At 53.4% G+C, this 20,679-nt stretch overlaps 1 protein-coding gene across 1 annotated transcript; it reads left to right on the top strand.

The window, feature by feature from the left end:
• Nucleotides 1–231: 231 nt before the first annotated feature.
• PUF60 (poly-U binding splicing factor 60KDa) lies at nt 232–18,176 on the top strand. The gene is given in 11 exon segments (XM_010007859.1): nt 232–321; nt 2,001–2,090; nt 4,159–4,209; nt 8,148–8,309; nt 8,752–8,844; nt 9,749–9,962; nt 10,652–10,802; nt 10,804–10,834; nt 15,050–15,185; nt 16,162–16,397; nt 17,745–18,176. Coding segments are annotated over 11 exon segments (1,542 nt in total). The 5' UTR covers nt 232–243; the 3' UTR covers nt 18,045–18,176.
• Nucleotides 18,177–20,679: the final 2,503 nt, after the last annotated feature.

Here is a 20,679-nt window from a genome sequence, read left to right as displayed (position 1 = left end):
GTTGGGGAATCCAGTGTGTTCATCCATGTGTTCAGCTGATGGGAGAGCTCTCCCACAGGGAGTGTCTGGAGTGTTGACAGGTTTTCCTGAGCTGCTAATGAGTTTGTGAAGACCTTTTAGCCAACTCTGACATTCTGACATTAAGTGCTTTGGGTTTCTGGGAGTGAAGAATCAGTTGCTTTGGTGAAAACAGTTTTTCCATGAATATTTTCTTGTTTCTTTCAGGGTACAGAGTCCATTAAGATGGAAAATGGACAAAGCACAGCATCTAAGCTGGGGCTTCCTCCCCTCACACCAGAACAGCAGGAAGCTCTCCAGAAAGTGAGTAAACCTGATGTGAATTTGCTTCTTAGCCCTCTTGGTTATTTGTTTGGGGGGGGTTTATTGGTTGTTTTGTTTGTTTTTTTTTAAATGAGCATCTGATTCTGATGTTATAAAAGGGAGCTCATTCATCATGAACACATCTGGGGTCATGGCTGTGCTGTCTGTGCATTCACACTTTCCAGTTTGTGCCCAAGAATTATTTGCGTAGGTTTAGAGCTTATAGGTGCGTTTTGGGGAGCATGATGTGGAATTTGCTGTTGGGGTGGGGAGAGTGTTTTTAAATAAAAAACAAACCTACAATCATAAGTAAATACCATCTTAAGGTCACATTGTAATGTAAGACAATATGGGACTGCCCCAAAGTCAGGGGCAGTCTGTACTCCACAAGGAAAAGGTTTCTAATGCTCCAGCTGGTCTTTTGTTCCATCTACACAAGAGCACATCACAAAATATCTCTATTTTTCCCTTATACTCCTTCCCATCTTGTCAGGAGACCCAGCAGCATGCAGCAAGGGTTTCCAGCCCTTTGGACCCAACCTGTTGCTCTAGGTGACATTCCAGTCCAGCTCTGGTTCTTGGTCCTGTCTCACACAGCTGGTGTGGGGGGGTAACTGCTGGCTTTCCGTTCCCAATGGGAGCAAGAAGTTCCTGGCTTCCTGAGAGGAGAGCAGAGTTGGGAAAAGAGGGCAAGGAACCCGCTGCAGGGAAGGTGGGAGCTGTGGGCTAGGTGTGCTCTGGGGAGGCAGCTGCAGCCTTGCTCCAGGCAGGCTCCGTGTGAGTGTTCCCGCGTCGCAGCGTGTGTGTGTGTGGCTCAGTGTGGAACGGCCTCTTTCCTCTGGCTTCTCCGGAGCTGACAGCTGTAAATCCCCTTGTCCGTTTCCAGGTTTCCGAAGCACACGTCTCAAATCCACGGTTTAGAGCCTGTCGTTCCCTGGCACCTCCCAAACAGCCATGGAAAGCAGGTGCCTGAGGGTTTGGCTGAATGTGCTGGTACCACCCCCTGGGAATAGGCACAGCTGTGGGTGTCAGGTTTCCCTTGGCAAAGAGCCTCCGTGTCAACACCACTGGGTGCAAGAGGCTTTGTCAGATTTGTGGAAGACTTAGAGAAAAAGACCAGTCAGTCTGTGTCTGCAGGCTAGGAGCCAGAAAAGGAGAGCTGAAGCAGTTTAGTGAGGAAAAGCAGAGGGTTCTCCAGACCAGAGTAGGCCAGATGTGATAAGACAAGGAGTGCCTGGTTAAGAGACTGAACATGGGGATTTGGAGCCCCCTTCCCTTTTGTAGAACTTCTTTGTCCAGATGTTCTCTGAGTGGAAAGGACTTGAAGGAGGCTCTGTCCTGCCCTCGTCCCAGCAGGTAAGGTGCTCTGGTGGGCTCTGAGGGGCGGAAGAGGGGAGATGCCCAGTGTGTAGTGCATGCTGCTTCCCTGACACCGAGCCCACCCAGGCCTCCCCTGGAGGCAGATCCTGCTGTTCCAGGGCTCAGGACTCTGAGATGCAGATCAAGGTGCTAGGGAGCTGCTGGGCTGATGGACAGAGTGCCTTAGTGCTCAGGGCTGGAGTGCTGAGGAGTTCCACTGGCAGCCAAGTGTGTGGCTCTGGGGAGCTGGGGTGTAAAGCCACACCCCGTTCCCTGCTTCCTGGTGGTGTCCTGTGACTACAGCCTGTGTTTCTTTCCAGGCAAAGAAGTATGCGATGGAGCAGAGCATCAAGAGTGTGCTGGTGAAGCAAACCATCGCCCACCAGCAACAGCAGCTCACCAACCTTCAGGTGAGAGGCCCTCTGAGGTGCTCCTTCTGTCTCTTACTCTCCCCAACAAGGTGGAGTTCTTTTTGCACTTAGAACCAGAGCACAGCCCTGAGGCCTCCCTGGAGCCAGGCACGTGTGCTTGTGCTGCCACAGTGAAGTGAAAAGTAAACTGTCTTCAGCCCTCTAAAGAAACGCCCTTTACTTACCTGCACAAATTGTCCCCAGATTCCACTCACTCAAAAGAGTAAATTTTGAAGAGTTCCTCTCCTTTTGGCCGGGCAAATGCTTCTTGAAATGCCAGAGCCAAATAATTTGCTGTGGATTTCATGTTCCACTTCCCCTCTGGTGGTGGTCTAGGATGACTGGGAGCAGTGTCTTCCCACCAGCTGTTGAAGGGAAGGCATCTCTCTGCTGTGTTACTGCCCTGTGGCTCCATTTCCCTCCCCTTTCCCCAGGTGCTTCCTCAATTCCAGAGAAGCTCTGTGGGCTGTTCCTGCTAAAGCTGGAATGCCTGTGTTCCGGGAGAGCCCTTCAGCACCCTGGTCTGTTGGGAGGTGTTCCTGCCCATCAGGGGGTTGGATCTAGATGATCTGTAAGGTCCGGAGATGCCCAGTGTGTAGTGCATGCTGCTTCCCTGACACCGAGCCCACCCAGGCCTCCCCTGGAGGCAGATCCTGCTGTTCCAGGGCTCAGGACTCTGAGATGCAGATCAAGGTGCTAGGGAGCTGCTGGGCTGATGGACAGAGTGCCTTAGTGCTCAGGGCTGGAGTGCTGAGGAGTTCCACTGGCAGCCAAGTGTGTGGCTCTGGGGAGCTGGGGTGTAAAGCCACACCCCGTTCCCTGCTTCCTGGTGGTGTCCTGTGACTACAGCCTGTGTTTCTTTCCAGGCAAAGAAGTATGCGATGGAGCAGAGCATCAAGAGTGTGCTGGTGAAGCAAACCATCGCCCACCAGCAACAGCAGCTCACCAACCTTCAGGTGAGAGGCCCTCTGAGGTGCTCCTTCTGTCTCTTACTCTCCCCAACAAGGTGGAGTTCTTTTTGCACTTAGAACCAGAGCACAGCCCTGAGGCCTCCCTGGAGCCAGGCACGTGTGCTTGTGCTGCCACAGTGAAGTGAAAAGTAAACTGTCTTCAGCCCTCTAAAGAAACGCCCTTTACTTACCTGCACAAATTGTCCCCAAATTCCACTCACTCAAAAGAGTAAATTTTGAAGAGTTCCTCTCCTTTTGGCCGGGCAAATGCTTCTTGAAATGCCAGAGCCAAATAATTTGCTGTGGATTTCATGTTCCCCTTCCCCTCTGGTGGTGGTCTAGGATGACTGGGAGCAGTGTCTTCCCACCAGCTGTTGAAGGGAAGGCATCTCTCTGCTGTGTTACTGCCCTGTGGCTCCATTTCCCTCCCCTTTCCCCAGGTGCTTCCTCAATTCCAGAGAAGCTCTGTGGGCTGTTCCTGCTAAAGCTGGAATGCCTGTGTTCCGGGAGAGCCCTTCAGCACCCTGGTCTGTTGGGAGGTGTTCCTGCCCATCAGGGGGTTGGATCTAGATGATCTGTAAGGTCCCTTCCAACCCAAACCATTCCATGATTCACTGGCATTTAAATCTCCCTCCCTCCAGAGGTGTCTGGAACACATCTCACTGCTTTCAGCTCAAAATTGGGAAGCCCAAAGCGATGCCTTTGAGATGCTGGATGTTTTCGATGCCAATCCCTGTGGATGTGCTGGCTGCCTGGGGCAGCTGTGGCCATCAGGGCTGTGCCTGTTTCTGAGTGCCTGATCTAGCTGAGGGGCTCTTTTTTAAATGCTGGGGGAGAATCAATGACAGTGGTTGCAGAGGTTACTATTGCCTTGAGTCCCCCCCTGGGAGAAGACCCTGCTTCCTGAGGCAGTGGCAGCAGCACAACTTCCACCCTGGCCTGGTGGGACTGGAATCTGCAGGGTCCCAGCGCTGGACAGTCCTTGGGACCAGGCAGGAGGGGCAGGAAGGAGAGGCCCCTCTGGCAGTTCCCTGTGCCGCCGCTCTGCTTGAGTTTGTACAAACAGCCGTAGTATGCTCAGCTCCAACAGACTGAACTCTGTCTTTACTGTCTTTCAGATGGCAGCAGTGACAATGGGCTTTGGAGATCCTCTCTCACCTTTACAATCGGTCAATAGACATGTTCACTTCTTCTGGGGCACTTAGTCAGGGCCTAGAGTGGGGAAGTACCTAGTGGTGATACAATGCTCTTAACTCAACCCAGCACAACCCTCCCACATCCCCACCTGTTATGGACAAGCACAACAAGCAGAGGCAAAGTGTAACTCCCCAGAGGAAGACCCTAGACTGGGTGCAGTCTGCTGTGACACTGGCAGTCGGGGTCCTGGAGTCAGTTGGCAAAGAAAGCTTTAGATTTCGGACAGTTCTGAACACACCTGTGAAATTGTGGGAGCTGCATTTCTAGGGATGCTACAGTTCTGAGGTCCTGACCCAAAACTAACTGCCAAGGTAACTCACACATGGGCAACTTGTTACGGAGCAAACTCCCAGCACTGAAGAGCTGGCAGCTGAGGTGCTGGGAGCACTGGGGCACTAGGTTTGCAGAACATGACATAGCCCAGATGTAAGACTGCTCTTACCTGTGCATGTTTCCAGACTAGGTGAATATGGCATGTTTCCAGTAAAGAAAAAAAGCAGGATGGAAGTCACAGAAGTGTAGGACTATTCAGAGAACCTGTGCAGTCCTTTGGTGCTGGAGTTTCTCATTAGATGCCACAAAGAGCTTAATGACCTGGGATTAGCCTCCTTTCCCCTAGACATGTTGGACAATGGCCACTGCAGAAAGTGTCCTGTAAGCTCCACTCTGCATCCAAAGGTTCATTTGTGAATTCATTTGTAAAGATTTTTCCATCTTGCTGGAACAGAATATTTCTGCTTGGGGTAAAATGCAGCTGGAGCCTCATACTCTAAGCCAAAAGGAGCACTAGAGCTAAAATGACCTGTTTTCCCTCCTTTAACACTGCCACAGCAGGCAGGGTGTCAGCAGGGGAGCCAAAATGAATTTTAAGGGGGTCTGTAACTTTGGAATAGAGCAGAGCACACACGTCCATTGGAGTTGGGCAGAGCTGGTTCCTGAGCCCTCACACCCAAAGGACCTTTATCAGTGCAGTTGCTTGATAGCATAACTCCATCCTTTATTCTTGAATTTTTTTGGCTAATTATTCACAGTTGGGCAACAGATGAAAGTGTGTTCTGATAATGTAACAAGAAATGTTTAATCTCTCATTAATTAATTTCTCAAGGGCAGAGTCCTTCTCCTAGGATGTTCCTCCCACTCTGGGGAGCCAGGGGCTGCTGCTGAGGGGACAGAGCCTCCAGGCAGAGTCTGCTCTGAGCCACTGGGCTGTGGCACAGCTCTGTGCAGTTGGGATACCCTGTCCTTGGCAAGTGCTTTATCCCAGATCCCATGAGGAATGTAGCAAGTGCAGGCAGATCCTCTGTCCACCACCTTTTCCCATTGACAAGGCTGATGGATTCCTACACAAAGGAAGTGAAGCCTGAGCTTCCTGTTGCCCTTTCTCAGTGCCTGAGATTAGAGCTTCCTGTCCACTTAATCCCCCAAGTATCACAGCTCAAAATTTTCATGTCAGCTCAGCAGGATGAGCCCTATTTCCTGACCTGCTTGTATTAAAACTGATGGTTTTGCATCACCTCCTTGGCTCAAGGGAGCACTCCAAGATGCTGTGTTGGCTTGTCCTTAAAACAACCTTCATAAGCATTGAAGGGAACATTAATTAGATTCAACTGTTGGCTGCTGCCTTTATGAAGGAGCAGATACTTCAGACTCCCATTTTATAGGTTGAGAAAGAGTCAGTCCCCAGTAAAACCCACCTAGTGTAGCTGGTGAGAACAGTGATGTTTCTAGTGGTGAATGTCTGACACTTCATGTGCTCAGCCCACAGGTGCCCACTGCATCCTTCCCCTCAGGCTGCTGCCTCAGAGCCCTGTTAGTGATGCCCACGTGCCATTAGTCCCCACACTGCTGAGATGTTACTGGGGCAGCAGAGTCCTCCCAGCTCCACCCACCTCTTTTGTTAGGATTCTGCAGGAGGGTAAGATGTGGATTTCCTCCTGTAAACCTTGCTGCCATGGAAGAGGACAAATGCCATTTTCCTTGCATCTGTTGCATTGCTCACTGAAAAGAAGGGAGTGTCCTCTTGGTTTGTAAAGACCCTTCAGGAGGTGGCAGCTCCTCTGCCTGGTGCCAGACTGCAGGGTCTGGTCCAGAAGCACTGGTAGTAAAGCACTAGGTTTTTGTCACAGTCTGTGGCACCCTGGGCGAGGCACTGCAGCTGAGACACTTGGGGGTAGGATGGTGATGGCTCTGAACCCATAAATGGACACACTGCACAGACTGAGGGGCTCCTGGTCACTGGCTTTCCTGCACCAAAGCTGGGAATGTGTTGGAGAACCTGGGAGACAACACGTCAGCTGTCCTGCATGTGCCCATGCCATAGTCCTCCTAGTCACAGCATGGCAGAGTAAATTGAAAAGCAGCTTGTTTGTAACTGTGTGAAATACTTAAACCCAGTCAAGAGGCAAGCTTTATGTCACTTCAGGAGCAGCAGGATGGGGTGAGAACAATTCCTGTTTCTAGTATCCCTGTTGGATGGAATAATAGGAGTTGAACCTTAACAGGCAGTGTCACTCGCATGCGGGTGCTGTGGGGGAGCAGGATGTCACCAGGTACAGTTTGTGTCCACACTTCTGTGACGAGCACAGGGAAATAAAATGCTGTCCCTTCAGTGTGTAGAACTTGAGCTGCAGCATCCCTGGACACGTCCAAGCTCACGATGCTCCTTGGGAAAGTAGCCTCTGGGGAAGGCCTTGGCTGAAGGAGAGGGGGACCAGGTGGTTGTGCAGAGCTCCCTGCTCCACTGCCCAGCTCTGGAGCTGGAACAGGAGAGGCACCAGCTGCCCTGCAGCAGGCCCTGCCCTTCCTGCTTGACATCATTCCCTCTGCTCCAGCCAGAGCAGGAGTGGAGCCCTGGGCCTGTCTCCAACACTCCCTAACTCAGTCCTGCTGATCACAGGGACCTGCCTCGACTGACACCCCAGTTGTGCCTTGGTGCCCAGAGGTGCTGCCAGGATGTGCTGGCCCAGCCTGGGAGTTTTCATAGGCAGAGTCTTCCTAGAGCAATCATCCTGAGCAGTAGCCATTCCAGAATTGCAAGAAGGGAGACAAAAAACAATTGAAGGATATACTGCTAATTTTTTTTTTGGATACCTGCTGTAAGAAATGTCTGGATTTGTCTTGCAAACAGGTTTTCAGGCATACTTAGGAGACAATAGCACAGAGACCTTCTCTGCACCGAAACTGATAAGGGCGGAGTCACAGGGGGCTGCACCACTATCTGAGCCAGTAACCACAGGCAGTGATAAGTACTAGCACCACACACTCAGCTAAGAACCTTCATTTGACCATTTAATTTCTTTATGTTTTTGTTTTGCTTTGCTTTTGATCTGTGCGGTGGAAGTGGTGCCTAGTACTGGATCTCCTACTGCCGGGGTGGGGGGAGGTGGTGTGTGATGCCTGAGGGAGTGGGGAGGAGGTTCCCAATTCCAGATCCTTTGCTGCCTGGGAGGATGGGGTGGGGGGAGGGAGTTGGCCAGGTGGTGCCCACATTGGGTCTCTGGCTGTCCCTTGTGGGAGGGAGCGGGAGGGATTGTGGATAGTGCCTAGGATGGAGACCTTTGCTGCCTGGAGGGGGAAGCTGCCCTAGAATGAAGTTATTTCCTCCTCCTGCAAGTGTTGCTGGAGATGTGATAAGGCAGGGGAGGGCTGGACCTTACCAGTGGAGTTCAGGCTCCTGAGGTGGCAGAGCCCTTCCAAGGTGTGACTGCCCCGGGAGCAGCCGTACTGCTTGTCCGCTCCAGCAGTCTGTGCATCGAGCAGGAAAAGACTTCTTTATTGCCACGTGTGCCAGGCTGTGCTGCAGCCCAGTGAGGAGCTATCTGCTCCGGGGAGGGAAGGAGGAAGGGAAAAGAGATCCTGAGATCCACGGCCACCCCCTGGTCTAACCAGGCAGTCCTTCTTTCCACTACAGATGGCAGCTCAGAGGCAGCGCGCCCTGGCCATCATGTGCCGAGTCTATGTGGGCTCCATCTACTATGAGCTGGGAGAGGACACCATCCGCCAGGCCTTTGCTCCCTTCGGACCCATCAAAAGCATTGATATGTCCTGGGACTCTGTTACCATGAAACACAAGGTGGGTCAACAGCCCTCCAGTGCCTTTTGCTCTTCTTAGGCCTTCCTGAAGGTGTCCAGGAGAAGGAGGAGCCTTTGTCCTGTTAGAGACCAGGCTGCTTTTTGGGAGCTGCCTGCTCCTCTGAGCTCTGCAGGCTTCTGCAGTGGGAGTCAGCTGTGCATGGGGGTGCTGGGGGGCATGGAAGCTGCCAGGCAGCAGTCCAGTGTGCAGTAGCCTTTTGCCATCAGGCTTCTAAGTGGGAGAGGCTCTGCAAGCAGGTAGCCCACATGTCATAGCTTCTACATGAAATTTTCTGCTTTAATAACAAGCTTTAAGGAAACACCATCTCGGGCTGCAACAGTTGGGATCTGGTAGGTGAGAAGTGTTGGCTGCCTTTAGCTTGGCACTGGATTTGAGGTGAAGAGGCAGCTGGTATGATTCAACCTGTATGCTTCTGTCCTAGGGTTTTGCTTTTGTGGAATATGAGGTACCTGAAGCTGCTCAGCTGGCCTTGGAGCAGATGAATTCTGTCATGCTGGGGGGAAGAAATATAAAGGTGAGTAGCAAGCATGCTCTGAAAATTCTCAGTTCTCATTACTGTGAGTTTTATCCCCAGCACTGTCATGTGGAGGATAACCTCAGGTCTGTTCCCTGATGGACATTGATGTCCAACCTGTTTAGAACACAGAGACTCTAGGGTCCCCTTCTCTCTGAGGAGAAACCCTCAGCATGCTTAATAAAACCTAGAAACTCATTCTGCTGGCTCAGGTTTTTCAGCCCGTACATTGGATGGAAGTTTCTTGAGAACAAAACAAAGAGATGCTTGATATTTTAATGCTGCCTTCTTATACTGTGCCTCAGGCTTCTATTGTGCCTGTCAGCATCATGAGGGGCTTCAAGTAGAGGTCATCTCATGCCATATGAAAAGGAGGCATTTGGCACTAGCAGAGGGAACAAAGGAGTGTAGCCAGGTGTCTTTTCTGGCAGCAAGAGGGATGCTGCAAAGGTGAAACTTCTGGATTTGAAACGGGGGGGGGGGGGGAGGGAACTGGGGTTCTCTGCCAAGATTTGGAATTTCTGTCTGATAGACTCTGCATATCTACAGTGTCTGGTTTCTGAGGGGTTTTTAGGAACCTCCAAAAGAAGGACAGGGAAGCACTGTGTTTTGCTTTCAGGACTGTTTGCAATTCCTGCAGGTTGGTCTCTGGCAGGTCAAGGAACATCGACAGGGGAAATAATGTTGGGAGGGGACAGAGCAGAGTCTGCCCAGGCTCTCTGTGCCTCAGGGGTCCCTCCTGGTGCAGGTTGTGTCCCAGAGCTCAGTCAGCTGTTGCCTTTGCTCATTATGGCCTGGAGAGGTCACCTGGTCTGGGAAGGCTGAGTGCTGCTCTGCTGCAGCTCTGGGGGGGTCAGGCTGGAGCTCCCCAGGCTGCTGATGGGCTCTGCTGTGCTCCCTGCAGGTGGGCAGGCCCAGCAACATCGGGCAGGCCCAGCCCATCATAGACCAGCTGGCAGAAGAGGCCCGGGCCTTCAACCGCATCTACGTGGCCTCTGTGCACCAGGACCTGTCAGATGATGACATCAAGAGCGTCTTCGAGGCCTTTGGGAAGATCAAATCCTGCACGTTGGCCAGGGATCCCACCACAGGGAAACACAAAGGCTATGGCTTCATTGGTAAAGTGGCTGCCTGGTGTCTTTGGGGGAGGGAAAGCCCAGGGGAGCATCCCCCTCTGGTTTTGTGACCTGGTGGAAGAATTATGTTAAGCAGTGGGATAGAAGTTTGGAGCAGATCTGTGCCTGAACTCAGAAATACAATGAATACCCATGTGGTCTTCCTCACTGTTACGTGGGTTGAGAGATCTTGCTCTGCTGATGGTCCTCAGCAGTGCCTGTGTGGTCAGAGGGGTGGGATGAGTGAGCTGACCTTGAGGGTGTCCCCTCCAGAGCTTCCAGCACTGGAGTGTTTCAAAAATACAGATTACAATTGAGTGATGAGAGAGTGGCTGAGTTTGGGAGTGAAAAGTCTCTGAAGAGGCTGCAGGAAAGCTGGGGAGGGACTTGAACAAGGGCAGGGAGGGATGGGAGCAGGGGGAAGGGTTTCCAGCTGGCAGAGGGAGCTGGAGCTGAGATGGGAGGGAGAAATTCTGGGCTGTGAGGGTGGGGAGCCCCTGGCCCAGGTTGCCCAGGGAAGCTGTGGCTGCCCCATCCCTGGGGGTGTTGAAGGGCAGGTTGGATGGGGCTTGGAGCAGCCTGGGCTGCTGGGAGGTGTCCCTGCCCATGCAGGGGGGGCACTGGGTGGGCTTTGAGGTCCCTCCAACCCAACTCATTCAATGACTTGTAACTATTCCCCTTTTTCACTGCAGAGTATGAGAAGGCACAGTCTTCCCAGGATGCTGTTTCCTCCATGAACCTCTTTGACCTGGGGGGTCAGTACCTGCGGGTGGGGAAGGCTGTGACGCCCCCGATGCCCCTCCTGACCCCAGCCACGCCAGGAGGGCTCCCCCCAGCTGCTGTTTTCTGCTGCCACAGCCAAGCCCACAGCTCAGGTGAGGTGTGGGCTGCACCACACAGCTGAGGGGGTGGTGGTTGTGACCTGCTAGGAACGAGCCTGCAGAGTGTCCACCCAGCCCTGCTCGCTGCTTTCAGTGAAAATCCTTGGCCTGGAACATGTTCCATCCCCAGGACTTTACCTGCAGAACCTGCCCTGACCCTGGGAGGTTCTGACACACCAGCAGCTTGGGATGGAACCTAGCACAGGGATCAGAAATCAATTTTTTTAGATGGTGGGAGGAGATGAGAGGGGATTTCTTGTCTGGACAGGCAAAGCAAAGCCTGGGGAAATGGTCATGGGGGACTGAAAGAATTAATGAGAGCAGGTGAAAGGGGCAGGCTAGTGAGGGCAGGAATAGTCATCTGAGGAGCAGCTATTGTTGAAAACTGCCTGTGCAGTAGGGGGGGGAAATGGGAGATAGATATCCTGACCTGTTCCCAGCAGAGTGACCAGCAGGGCCAGGGGGGATTGTCCCCTCTGCTGAGCCCCCCTGCAGGGCTGGGGCCAGGCTGGGGTCCCCAGCACAGGAAGGACACGGAGCTGTTGGAGAGGCCAGAGAAGGCCCTGGAGATGCTGGGAGGGCTGGAGCAGCTCTGGAGCCAGGCTGGGAGAGTTGGGGTGTTCAGCCTGGAGAAGAGAAGGCTCCAGGGAGACCTGAGAGCAGCTTCCAGTGCCTGAAGAGGCTCCAGGAAAGCTGGGGAGGGGCTTGGGACAAGGGCAGGGAGGGATGGGAGCAGGGGGAAGGGTTTCCAGCTGGCAGAGGGAGCTGGAGCTGAGATGGGAGGGAGAAATTCTGGGCTGTGAGGGTGGGGAGCCCCTGGCCCAGGTTGCCCAGGGAAGCTGTGGCTGCCCCATCCCTGGGGGTGTTGAAGGGCAGGTTGGATGGGGCTTGGAGCAGCCTGGGCTGCTGGGAGGTGTCCCTGCCCATGCATGGGGGCACTGGGTGGGCTTTGAGGTTCCTCCAACCCAAACCAGTCTGGGTTTCTCTCAAGGCCCTTAGAGATCTTAGCAGTCATGGTGACTTCACTCAGCCATGGGGCAGGTGTGATTTTCCTTGTGGGTCATTGTAGGGATAACAGTAAGATCAGCTACTGAAGGAATTCTCTCTTATTTATGCTCCTAGCATAGTTTTGTATGGAACAGTTTATTTTAAGAAAGAACATGGGTGTCATGGTCTGCAAGGGCTTTAACTTCACAGCTTTTTTAAACACAAGCTCATTGATAAGCTCAGCCCAGGTAAAGAAATCATGGACAAGAGGGACTGAAGTGAGAGGCAGAACCTTGGATCTGCAGCTGGACCTGCAACTTCAGTCTGGAATGGCAGCCAAGGAAGGAGGTTTTTCTGCCCTGAGATGAAGCTGTGAGGAGGGATTGAGTAGCAAAGGTAGTTAATGTCTTGACAGTGACAGTAAACAAAGTCAGTCTGGGAAAAGAAGTTCAGGAATTAAAGATCTTAGGAAAAGTTTTAGCCATGTCAGTAAAAAGTTGGGGCAGCTAAAGAGCAGTGTAGTCAGAAACGTGGCAGATTTTGTTCCAGCACTGACTGCTTCATTTTCCCCTTCATTAGCAGCATCAGGCTAATGATGCAGGTGGGGTCCCTGCATCCTTGGGTGGTGCAGAGCTCAGCGTTTGTCACGTGCAGATCCAGGTTTCATAGTTTGGGGCTTTTTTGTAATAATCTGTCATCTCAGCACTGCAGAGAATTGCAAAGGTGACACTTGCATTGAAGGCAGTGTGGAAAAGTGGGAGCTGCAGGGTTTGTCCTCACACTGTGGTGGGGGAAGATTCCAAAGAAGCTTTGAAGGAAAGACAAAATTTTCAAAAGAACCAGAGGAGCAAAATGTGTTTCAGGGCAGTACCCCCTGCTAGATGAACCCAGCCTTCTTGGGTAAGAGCAGTGTTGTACTTGATTAGGACATGCAATTAAAAGGAGGTGGAGGAGATCCCACGAGGAGCTGTTGGACAAGGCTGAAACAGTCACAAGGAATTCTGAGATGTGTGAGGAAGGGAGAGAAAGGGATGGAATGAGCTGGGCTGGAATCCTGGACTCTTCCCTCTGCTCCTGAATTACTTACAGATGGATCCTGCTTCATCTCCAACCAAAATCCTGGTGTTCTAGGCTGCAGGAGAAGAGACCTGATGGCATTAGTTGGCAGCACAGACACCAGAGGCATTGTGAGTGTAGAGGAGAAGGGGAACAGCACAGGTTGTAAGAAACGTGAGCAGCTTTTCATAGAGTACAAGAGGCTGCACTGAAGGAACAAGGCCTGAGGATTTTTTGCTCCATGGTGTTGGGCTTATAGGAGCCCCATGGAAACAAGGAGGAGAAGGATCTGGGTAACTTGAGTCACAGAGTCATTACAGCTGGAAAAAGACCTCTATTTCAAGTCCAACCATCAACCCAAGCCCCCATGGCCACTAAAACATGTTCTGAAGGGCCATGCCCACAGGTTTTCTGAACCCCTCCAGGGATGGGGACTCCAACACCTCCCTGGGCAGCCTGGGCCAGGGCCTGACAACCCTTTCAGTAAAGAAGCTGCCCCTGCTATCCAATCTGAACCTCCCTGCTCCTGGACACCCTCACCCAGCCCATCTTAGTCTGGAAAGCAGCAACAGAAAAACTGGGATCCTGGGATGTGTTTTAGGTTATTTTCAGTAGCTTTATGGAAATGTTTTATCATTTAACCAGGTGTTCATTGCAAGTGTTGTTTGAATTCTGGTCATCTGGAGTCAGGATGTTTATTTGGATTGTAGGGAAGTGCTGCAATTACTGGGAGAACTGGAAAACCTGCTGTGCAGGATGGAGCTGGAGAAGCTAGGTTTGGTGTAATGGAGAAAAAATACTGGAAGGGGCATCAGGTTTTAGCTGAAGTTCAGACTGTGTGGGGACAGGTAGGCAGTGGGATGGGAGAGGAGGTGCAGACTACAGGGACAAAGGGAGTGGTGATCAGGTGTTCACTTCTCAAGGCTGGAGGTTTGGAGACAGTTTCTGGTCATCAAAAGTGGTGAAGTTCAGTAGGGCCTTACCAGTGAAAACAGAGTCAAAAGTTGGTGATGGGATTGTCTCACTGGGACATTTACTGAGGTGAGAGTTGTTTGCAATTGCTGAGATGGGGGAGGCCAATTTCAGAGCTGGGTGGTGAAGACAAGAGAGATTAGATTAAACACAGGCTGGGAGAGTTGGGGTGTTGAGCCTGGAGAAGAGGAGGCTCCAGGGAGACCTGAGAGCAGCTTCCAGGGCCTGAAGGGGCTCCAGGAAAGCTGGGAGGGGCTTGGGACAAGGGCAGGGAGGGATGGGAGCAGGGGGAAGGGTTTCCAGCTGGCAGAGGGAGCTGGAGATGGGATGGGAGGGAGAAATTCTGAGCTGTGAGGGTGGGGAGCCCCTGGCCCAGGTTGCCCAGGGAAGCTGTGGCTGCCCCATCCCTGGGGGTGTTGAAGGGCAGGTTGGATGGGGCTTGGAGCAGCCTGGGCTGCTGGGAGGTGTCCCTGCCCATGCAGGGGGGGCACTGGGTGGGCTTTTATGGCCTTTCCCACCCAAACCAGTCTGGGATTGGATGAATTCTAGTTTAAACTGATCTAAAATTGTGCAGCTTTGGAAAACAGAAGAGTTGTGCTCCTCCTTGCCCCGTCCTTGTCCTTGCAGTTGTGGTTTTGACTCCAGTGTTCCCTGCATCAGCCAGGAATTAACCTTCTGTCAGATGACTTAGGACCAACTGGAGCTCCAAGAGTCCCCTCAGGGGTTTGTGGCAGGGCCCCAGAGCCCTGGTGCTGGCTCCAGAGGGGTGGGATGCAAGCTCCCATCTCTCCTTTTAAGTGGATCACATTCCTTAGCAGCTGTGTAAAGCTTTATTTGTGTAGAAGGTGGAAGGAGGTAGAGATTCCTGTGGCTCTGGAATTGCCTGCATCTTTCAGACCATGCACTGAATCCCCTGGTGTTTTTCCTGTAGTAACTGACCCAACAGCTGCCAGAGAACGTGTTTCTTCCCAGGCTTGGTGTCTCCTAGCTTCTGTGTCTCTCTGGTGGGCTGGCTGGCATTCTCCTTCCCTTGAGCAGTAGCCCTGGAGAGCTGCCATCCCCAGAATCCATAGATCTGGTATTTTTAGGTGTGACAGAGCTGAGCCTCAGCTGAGCACACCCACGCTACGAATTCGTGGTGCAGCATTAACACTTGGGGGGGGGGTTCTGTTCTTTTTTCCTTCTGTCTTGCAGGAAGCAGTGGCAGGAGCTGCAGTCCTTGGCACTCTGGCAACCCCTGGGCTGGTGTCCCCAGCACTGACCCTGGCCCAGCCCCTGGGGGCGTTGCCACAGGCTGTGATGGCAGCACAAGCACCAGGAGTCATCACAGGTACATTCACTGCTTCCCTGGGGACCCCTGCAGGGCACTGCTCTCTGTAGCTGGGGACACAGTTGAAGATAACTTGATGCTGAAACCCTCCTTCCTCTGCTTCATCAAGAGCTTTTCATGTTTTTATTCCTGCAGCACAGCAGTTTTCTTTGGGGTAGAATTGAGAGGACAGGGAGATGCACTTCACAACAGGGTGGGCAGGGCACTGGGACTGAGAATCTGGGTAGTTCTGCAAGATCCTGCCCTTCCTCTCTCTCCTGGGCAAGTGTGTGATGGCTGGACTGAGCATTGATGTCCTGACTGCTCCCCCTGCTCTGCTGAGCCCCCCCCTGCAGGGCTGGGGTCCCCAGCACAGGAAGGACACGGAGCTGTTGGAGAGGCCAGAGGAGGCCCCGGAGATGCTGGGAGGGCTGGAGCAGCTCTGGAGCCAGGCTGGGAGAGTTGGGGTGTTGAGCCTGGAGAAGAGAAGGCTCCAGGGAGACCTGAGAGCAGCTTCCAGTGCCTGAAGAGGCTCCAGGAAAGCTGGGGAGGGGCTTGGGACAAGGGCAGGGAGGGATGGGAGCAGGGGGAAGGGTTTCCAGCTGGCAGAGGGAGCTGGAGCTGAGATGGGAGGGAGAAATTCTGGGCTGTGAGGGTGGGGAGCCCCTGGCCCAGGTTGCCCAGGGAAGCTGTGGCTGCCCCATCCCTGGGGGTGTTGAAGGGCAGGTTGGATGGAGCTTGGAGCAGCCTGGGCTGCTGGGAGGTGTCCCTGCCCATGCAGGGGTGGGACTTGGTGACCTTGAATGTCCCTTCCAACCCAAACCCATCTGGAATTCCATTATGGTGACTAAGTTGCTGCTTAAGTCTCCCTGGTAGTTGCTGGTGCAGAGCAAGTGAACCCACCTGGATTCTGTGACCTCCTCATGCCTGGCTGGTCTGTGCCCAGGTGCTGCAGAACATCCCTTCTCTTTCTGCTACAGAGTCTGTCCTCTTACAGGTGTTACCCCTGCCCGGCCTCCCATTCCTGTCACTATTCCACAAGTGGGAGTTGTGAATCCCATCCTGGCCAGTCCCCCAGCTCTGGGCCTGGTGGAGGTCAAGAAGGAGAAGGAGGAGGAGGAGGTTTTCCAGGAGTCAGAGCGGCCGGAGATGCTGAGTGAGCAGGAGCACATGAGCATCTCTGGGAGCAGTGCCCGGCACATGGTGATGCAGAAGCTGCTGAGGAAGCAGGAGGTGAGCCTGGGGGGGCTGCCCCGGGGCCTGCTGGGCTGGGGGGCTGTGTTTGCTTGGCATCATTAAAGCAAACCACGATGGCCTTTGGGTGTATAATCCAATAAGTGAGACTGTCTCCTGTTCAGGGCAAATCTCTTCCCAACTGTGGAGTCCACCTTTTCCCCACAGCCTTTCCACTGCAGGGTGAAACTCTGAGGTGCTTATAATATGAGAAAGAGGACAGGAATGACTGTTGGGAACAGTCAGAACATGAAAGAAAACAGTAGATTCATAGATAAGGAGGGTCTTTGAAGGGTATTGATGATCTCATCAGGCTCTTGTGTGGGCATTGCCAGAGGTTTGATCCTGGGTATGGCTGGGATCTCCTGGGCCTTGGCACTCGATGGACACTGAGTGATCTCTTTGCTGAACAGGGATGATGCTGACATGCACTTTATCAGGGTGACACAGAGGAGTTAGCTAGTGAATGTCCTTCTTTTCTCTCCAAGGACACAGAGTTCAAAATACATCTCTGAGCTGCTGGCCTGGCAGCCACTTTTCCTCTGCCACAAGTACCTTTCCCAAAGAATGTGGCAGAGTTGCTTGAGAAAAGCTCAGCAGTGCCAAACGAGTCTTAAACTGCATCATTCTGGAAGCTGCTCAGCATCCTTATCCACAGGCACCCTTCTGGTTCTGCTGTTCCTCCAGTAGCCCCTGAGGGCAGTTATCAGAGAGGGGAGTGAGAACCTGGAACAAGTGTAAAGATGATCCTGAGCCTGCAGGGCCCATGGTGCTGAGCAGGGCCAGAGCTGGGAGGAGGAGCTGGGTGTGATGCACAGAGGCTGCCCAGAGGGGTGGTGGAGTCTCCGTCCTTGGAGACATTCACAAGTCATCTAGACACCCCGGAGAAGAGAAGGCTCCAGGGAGACCTGAGAGCAGCTTCCAGGGCCTGAAGGGGCTCCAGGAAAGCTGGGGAGGGGCTTGGGACAAGGGCAGGGAGGGATGGGAGCAGGGGGAAGGGTTTCCAGCTGGCAGAGGGAGCTGGAGCTGAGATGGGAGGGAGAAATTCTGGGCTGTGAGGGTGGGGAGCCCCTGGCCCAGGTTGCCCAGGGAAGCTGTGGCTGCCCCATCCCTGGGGGTGTTGAAGGGCAGGTTGGATGGGGCTTGGAGCAGCCTGGGCTGCTGGGAGGTGTCCCTGCCCATGCATGGGGGCACTGGGTGGGCTTTGAGGTCCCTCCAACCCAAACCAGTCTGGGATGGGAGGAATATGCTTGTAATAGCAGAGCCCTGGAGTGTGGTGGTGCTCAGGTGCAGCTCTGATCTCGGTGTCTCTCAGGGGTGTCAACTGCCTTTCCCTTCTCTCTGCAGTCCACTGTGATGGTGCTTCGCAACATGGTGGACCCAAAGGACATTGATGACGACCTGGAGGGAGAAGTGACAGAAGAATGTGGCAAATTTGGGGCTGTCAACAGGGTCATCATCTACCAGGAGAAGCAGGGAGAGGAGGAGGATGCCGAGATCATTGTCAAGATCTTTGTGGAGTTCTCCATGGCCTCAGAGACTCACAAAGCCATCCAGGCCCTGAACGGGCGCTGGTTCGCCGGCAGGAAGGTGGTGGCAGAGGTGTATGACCAGGAGAGGTTTGATAACAGTGACCTGTCAGCATGAACTCCACTGGAAGGACTTGTCCCCTCTCCCCTCTGCCTGCCTGGTCTTTTTTTAGCCATGTGTAAAGAAGGCTCCAGGGTGGGCACAGGTCTCTGTGATGTCCTTGTAGTTTGGATAAAAGCGCAAAGAAAGCTGGTGTGATCCGTGTGTGTGTTGCAGGGGCTGAGCCCTCAGCTGGGCTGACCTCACCTGCCCAGGAGAGCAGGGCAGGGCCTGAGGAGGGGCTGCTGCTGCTGCTCCCCCTGCCTGACCCTCTGGGCACTTCAGAAACACTCAGGTCAAGGTCCCACTGCACCTCTGAGGGGCTGGAATGGCAGCTCTCCCCAGAGCTGGGCCAGAAATGGTTGGAGTGGATGATGGAGGATCTTAATGGAGTGTCCCAGCAGCCCCTGGAGTGCTGCACCAACCAGGGCAGCTTGAAGGTGCTGGGGGGTTTCCCTGCTCAGGACCTGCGTGTTGAGCCTGGACACAGGAACCCAACCAAGAAGCAGAGCCCAGGACTGAGCCAGATGGGCCCTGTTGGAGCGTTCCCACCATCTTTGTTTTCTGATGCTGTCCTTTGGCCCCCACAGCTCATTGGTGGGTCAGAGTGACCCTTTCTGATCCTTTCTTTGTGTTCCAAAAGCTGAACAGCAAGTCAGGCTGCAGGCCCAGGGCTGGGGGTGGGAGCAGTGTTGATCTGCAGCTCTTCAAGTGCATTTTCTGGATTAAAAATCGAGCCCTTGTCCTCTGGAGAGTGCTGGGGGACACGTGCCTGGCCCAGAGGGAGAGGCTGGGGGGCTTGCTGAGGACTCAAAGCTTAAGTAATATTTACAAAGCTTAAATGTGTTTATTTTGGTAATCCTTCTGTCTAGCTAATGAGTAGGAACAGAATTAGGTGGTTAATTACTTTAAATATTTAAAGTATGTAAGAGGCTACAGAGCTGAAGAAAAGGATCATTTTAGTTTAGAAGGTCAGATAAAGGGAGGGTGAGGAACTCAGGAGGGGCTGTGAGTCCAGCCTGCAGCTGGGGTTGCTTCTAAGCTTGGAGATGTTCTTAAAATTAAATTTTTGTATTTTGTTTGAAACACTCAAAAGAACCCTTCCTTCTATTGCAGGTTAGAAAATTGTGTTTGCAGTTCAACTTGATTAATTTCTCTTCTGCTTCTTTCTGTGCCAGCACTGCCTGTTGGCTGGAATACCCTTCCTTCCCTGTTTGTGCCTGGCATCCAGAGTCCCTGGGGCTCAGCTGTCTCCCCCTACTCACCTGCCTCAGCAGCCCTTCCCTGCATTTCTCACTTCATTTCCTTTTCCTGGCAGCACCCTTGGACTTGCTGCTGTGGTGGAGACAGGTTTGTCCTTTCCTGGCTGTGCTGGGAGCCATCCCAGCCCTGATCCCACTGCCCTCTCCCAGCCCCACCATTCTGGGAGCTCATGCTTCCCCAGTTCAGCACAGTTGCTTTCCTTGGGGAAGCAGCAGGAAATCCACCCTTTCCAGTTGTTCCAGGGTTTATTATTCCTTCTAAAGTATCCCAGAACACCTCTCCATGACTTCCTCGGTCTGCCCAGCTGCCATTTGCTGCTCTTTGCTCCTGTTCCGTTGGCTGGATTTAGGAGGATGAAAACTGCACCAGAAGGTTCCTTCTGGTATTGATGGTTTAAACCTCCAGAGTGGGTAAGAGTTGATGCAGGGACAGGGGGCAGGACAGGGACAGCCCAGGGGCTGGTCTGCAAGGTCCTTCCTGTACATGGGGAACCTGCCTTGGCTGATGAGATGGTGTTTTGGAAAAGTAACATCTTGAGTGTCTTTGACAGATGAAATGTCTGACAAGACCTCGATTGGCTTGGCCTCTGTGGGGCCTTTGGCAGAGTCCAGAATGTCCTTGTAGCCAAACTGGGGAGACCAGTGGATGAACTATTGGGTGCATTAGGAACTGGCCGGAGGGTGGAAAAAACATGGGGCATGAGCTGGTAAAGTGTCATGTAGCCCAGAAACCAGCTGTGTCCTAGGCTGTGTGACCAGCAGGGCCAGGGAGGGGATTGTCCTCTCTGCTGAGCCCCCCTGCAGGGCTGGGGCCAGGCTGGGGTCCCCAGCACAGGAAGGACACGGAGCTGTTGGAGAGGCCAGAGGAAGCCCTGGAGATGCTGGGAGGGCTGGAGCAGCTCTGGAGCCAGGCTGGGAGAGTTGGGGTGTTCAGCCTGGAGAAGAGAAGGCTCCAGGGAGACCTGAGAGCAGCTTCCAGGGCCTGAAGGGGCTCCAGGAAAGCTGGGGAGGGGCTTGGGACAAGGGCAGGCAGGGATGGGAGCAGGGGGAAGGGTTTCCAGCTGGCAGAGGGAGCTGGAGCTGAGATGGGAGGGAGAAATTCTGGGCTGTGAGGGTGGGGAGCCCCTGGCCCAGGTTGCCCAGGGAAGCTGTGGCTGCCCCATCCCTGGGGGTGTTGAAGGGCAGGTTGGATGGGGCTTGGAGCAGCCTGGGCTGCTGGGAGGTGTCCCTGCCCATGCAGGGGGGCACTGGGTGGGCTTTGAGGTCCCTCCAACCCAAACCAGTCTGGAATTCCATGATTCCACAAGACAGGCTGGGAGAGTTGGGGTGTTGAGCCTGGAGAGGAGAAGGCTCCAGGGAGACCTTAGAGCAGCTTCCAGGGCCTGAAGGGG

The sequence above is a fragment of the Chaetura pelagica genome, unplaced genomic scaffold, assembly GCF_000747805.2.
Source record: "Chaetura pelagica isolate M959 unplaced genomic scaffold, ChaPel_1.0 scaffold992, whole genome shotgun sequence".
NCBI classification, from domain to species: domain Eukaryota; kingdom Metazoa; phylum Chordata; class Aves; order Apodiformes; family Apodidae; genus Chaetura; species Chaetura pelagica.
This window is presented reverse-complemented; position numbering and strand designations above follow the sequence as displayed.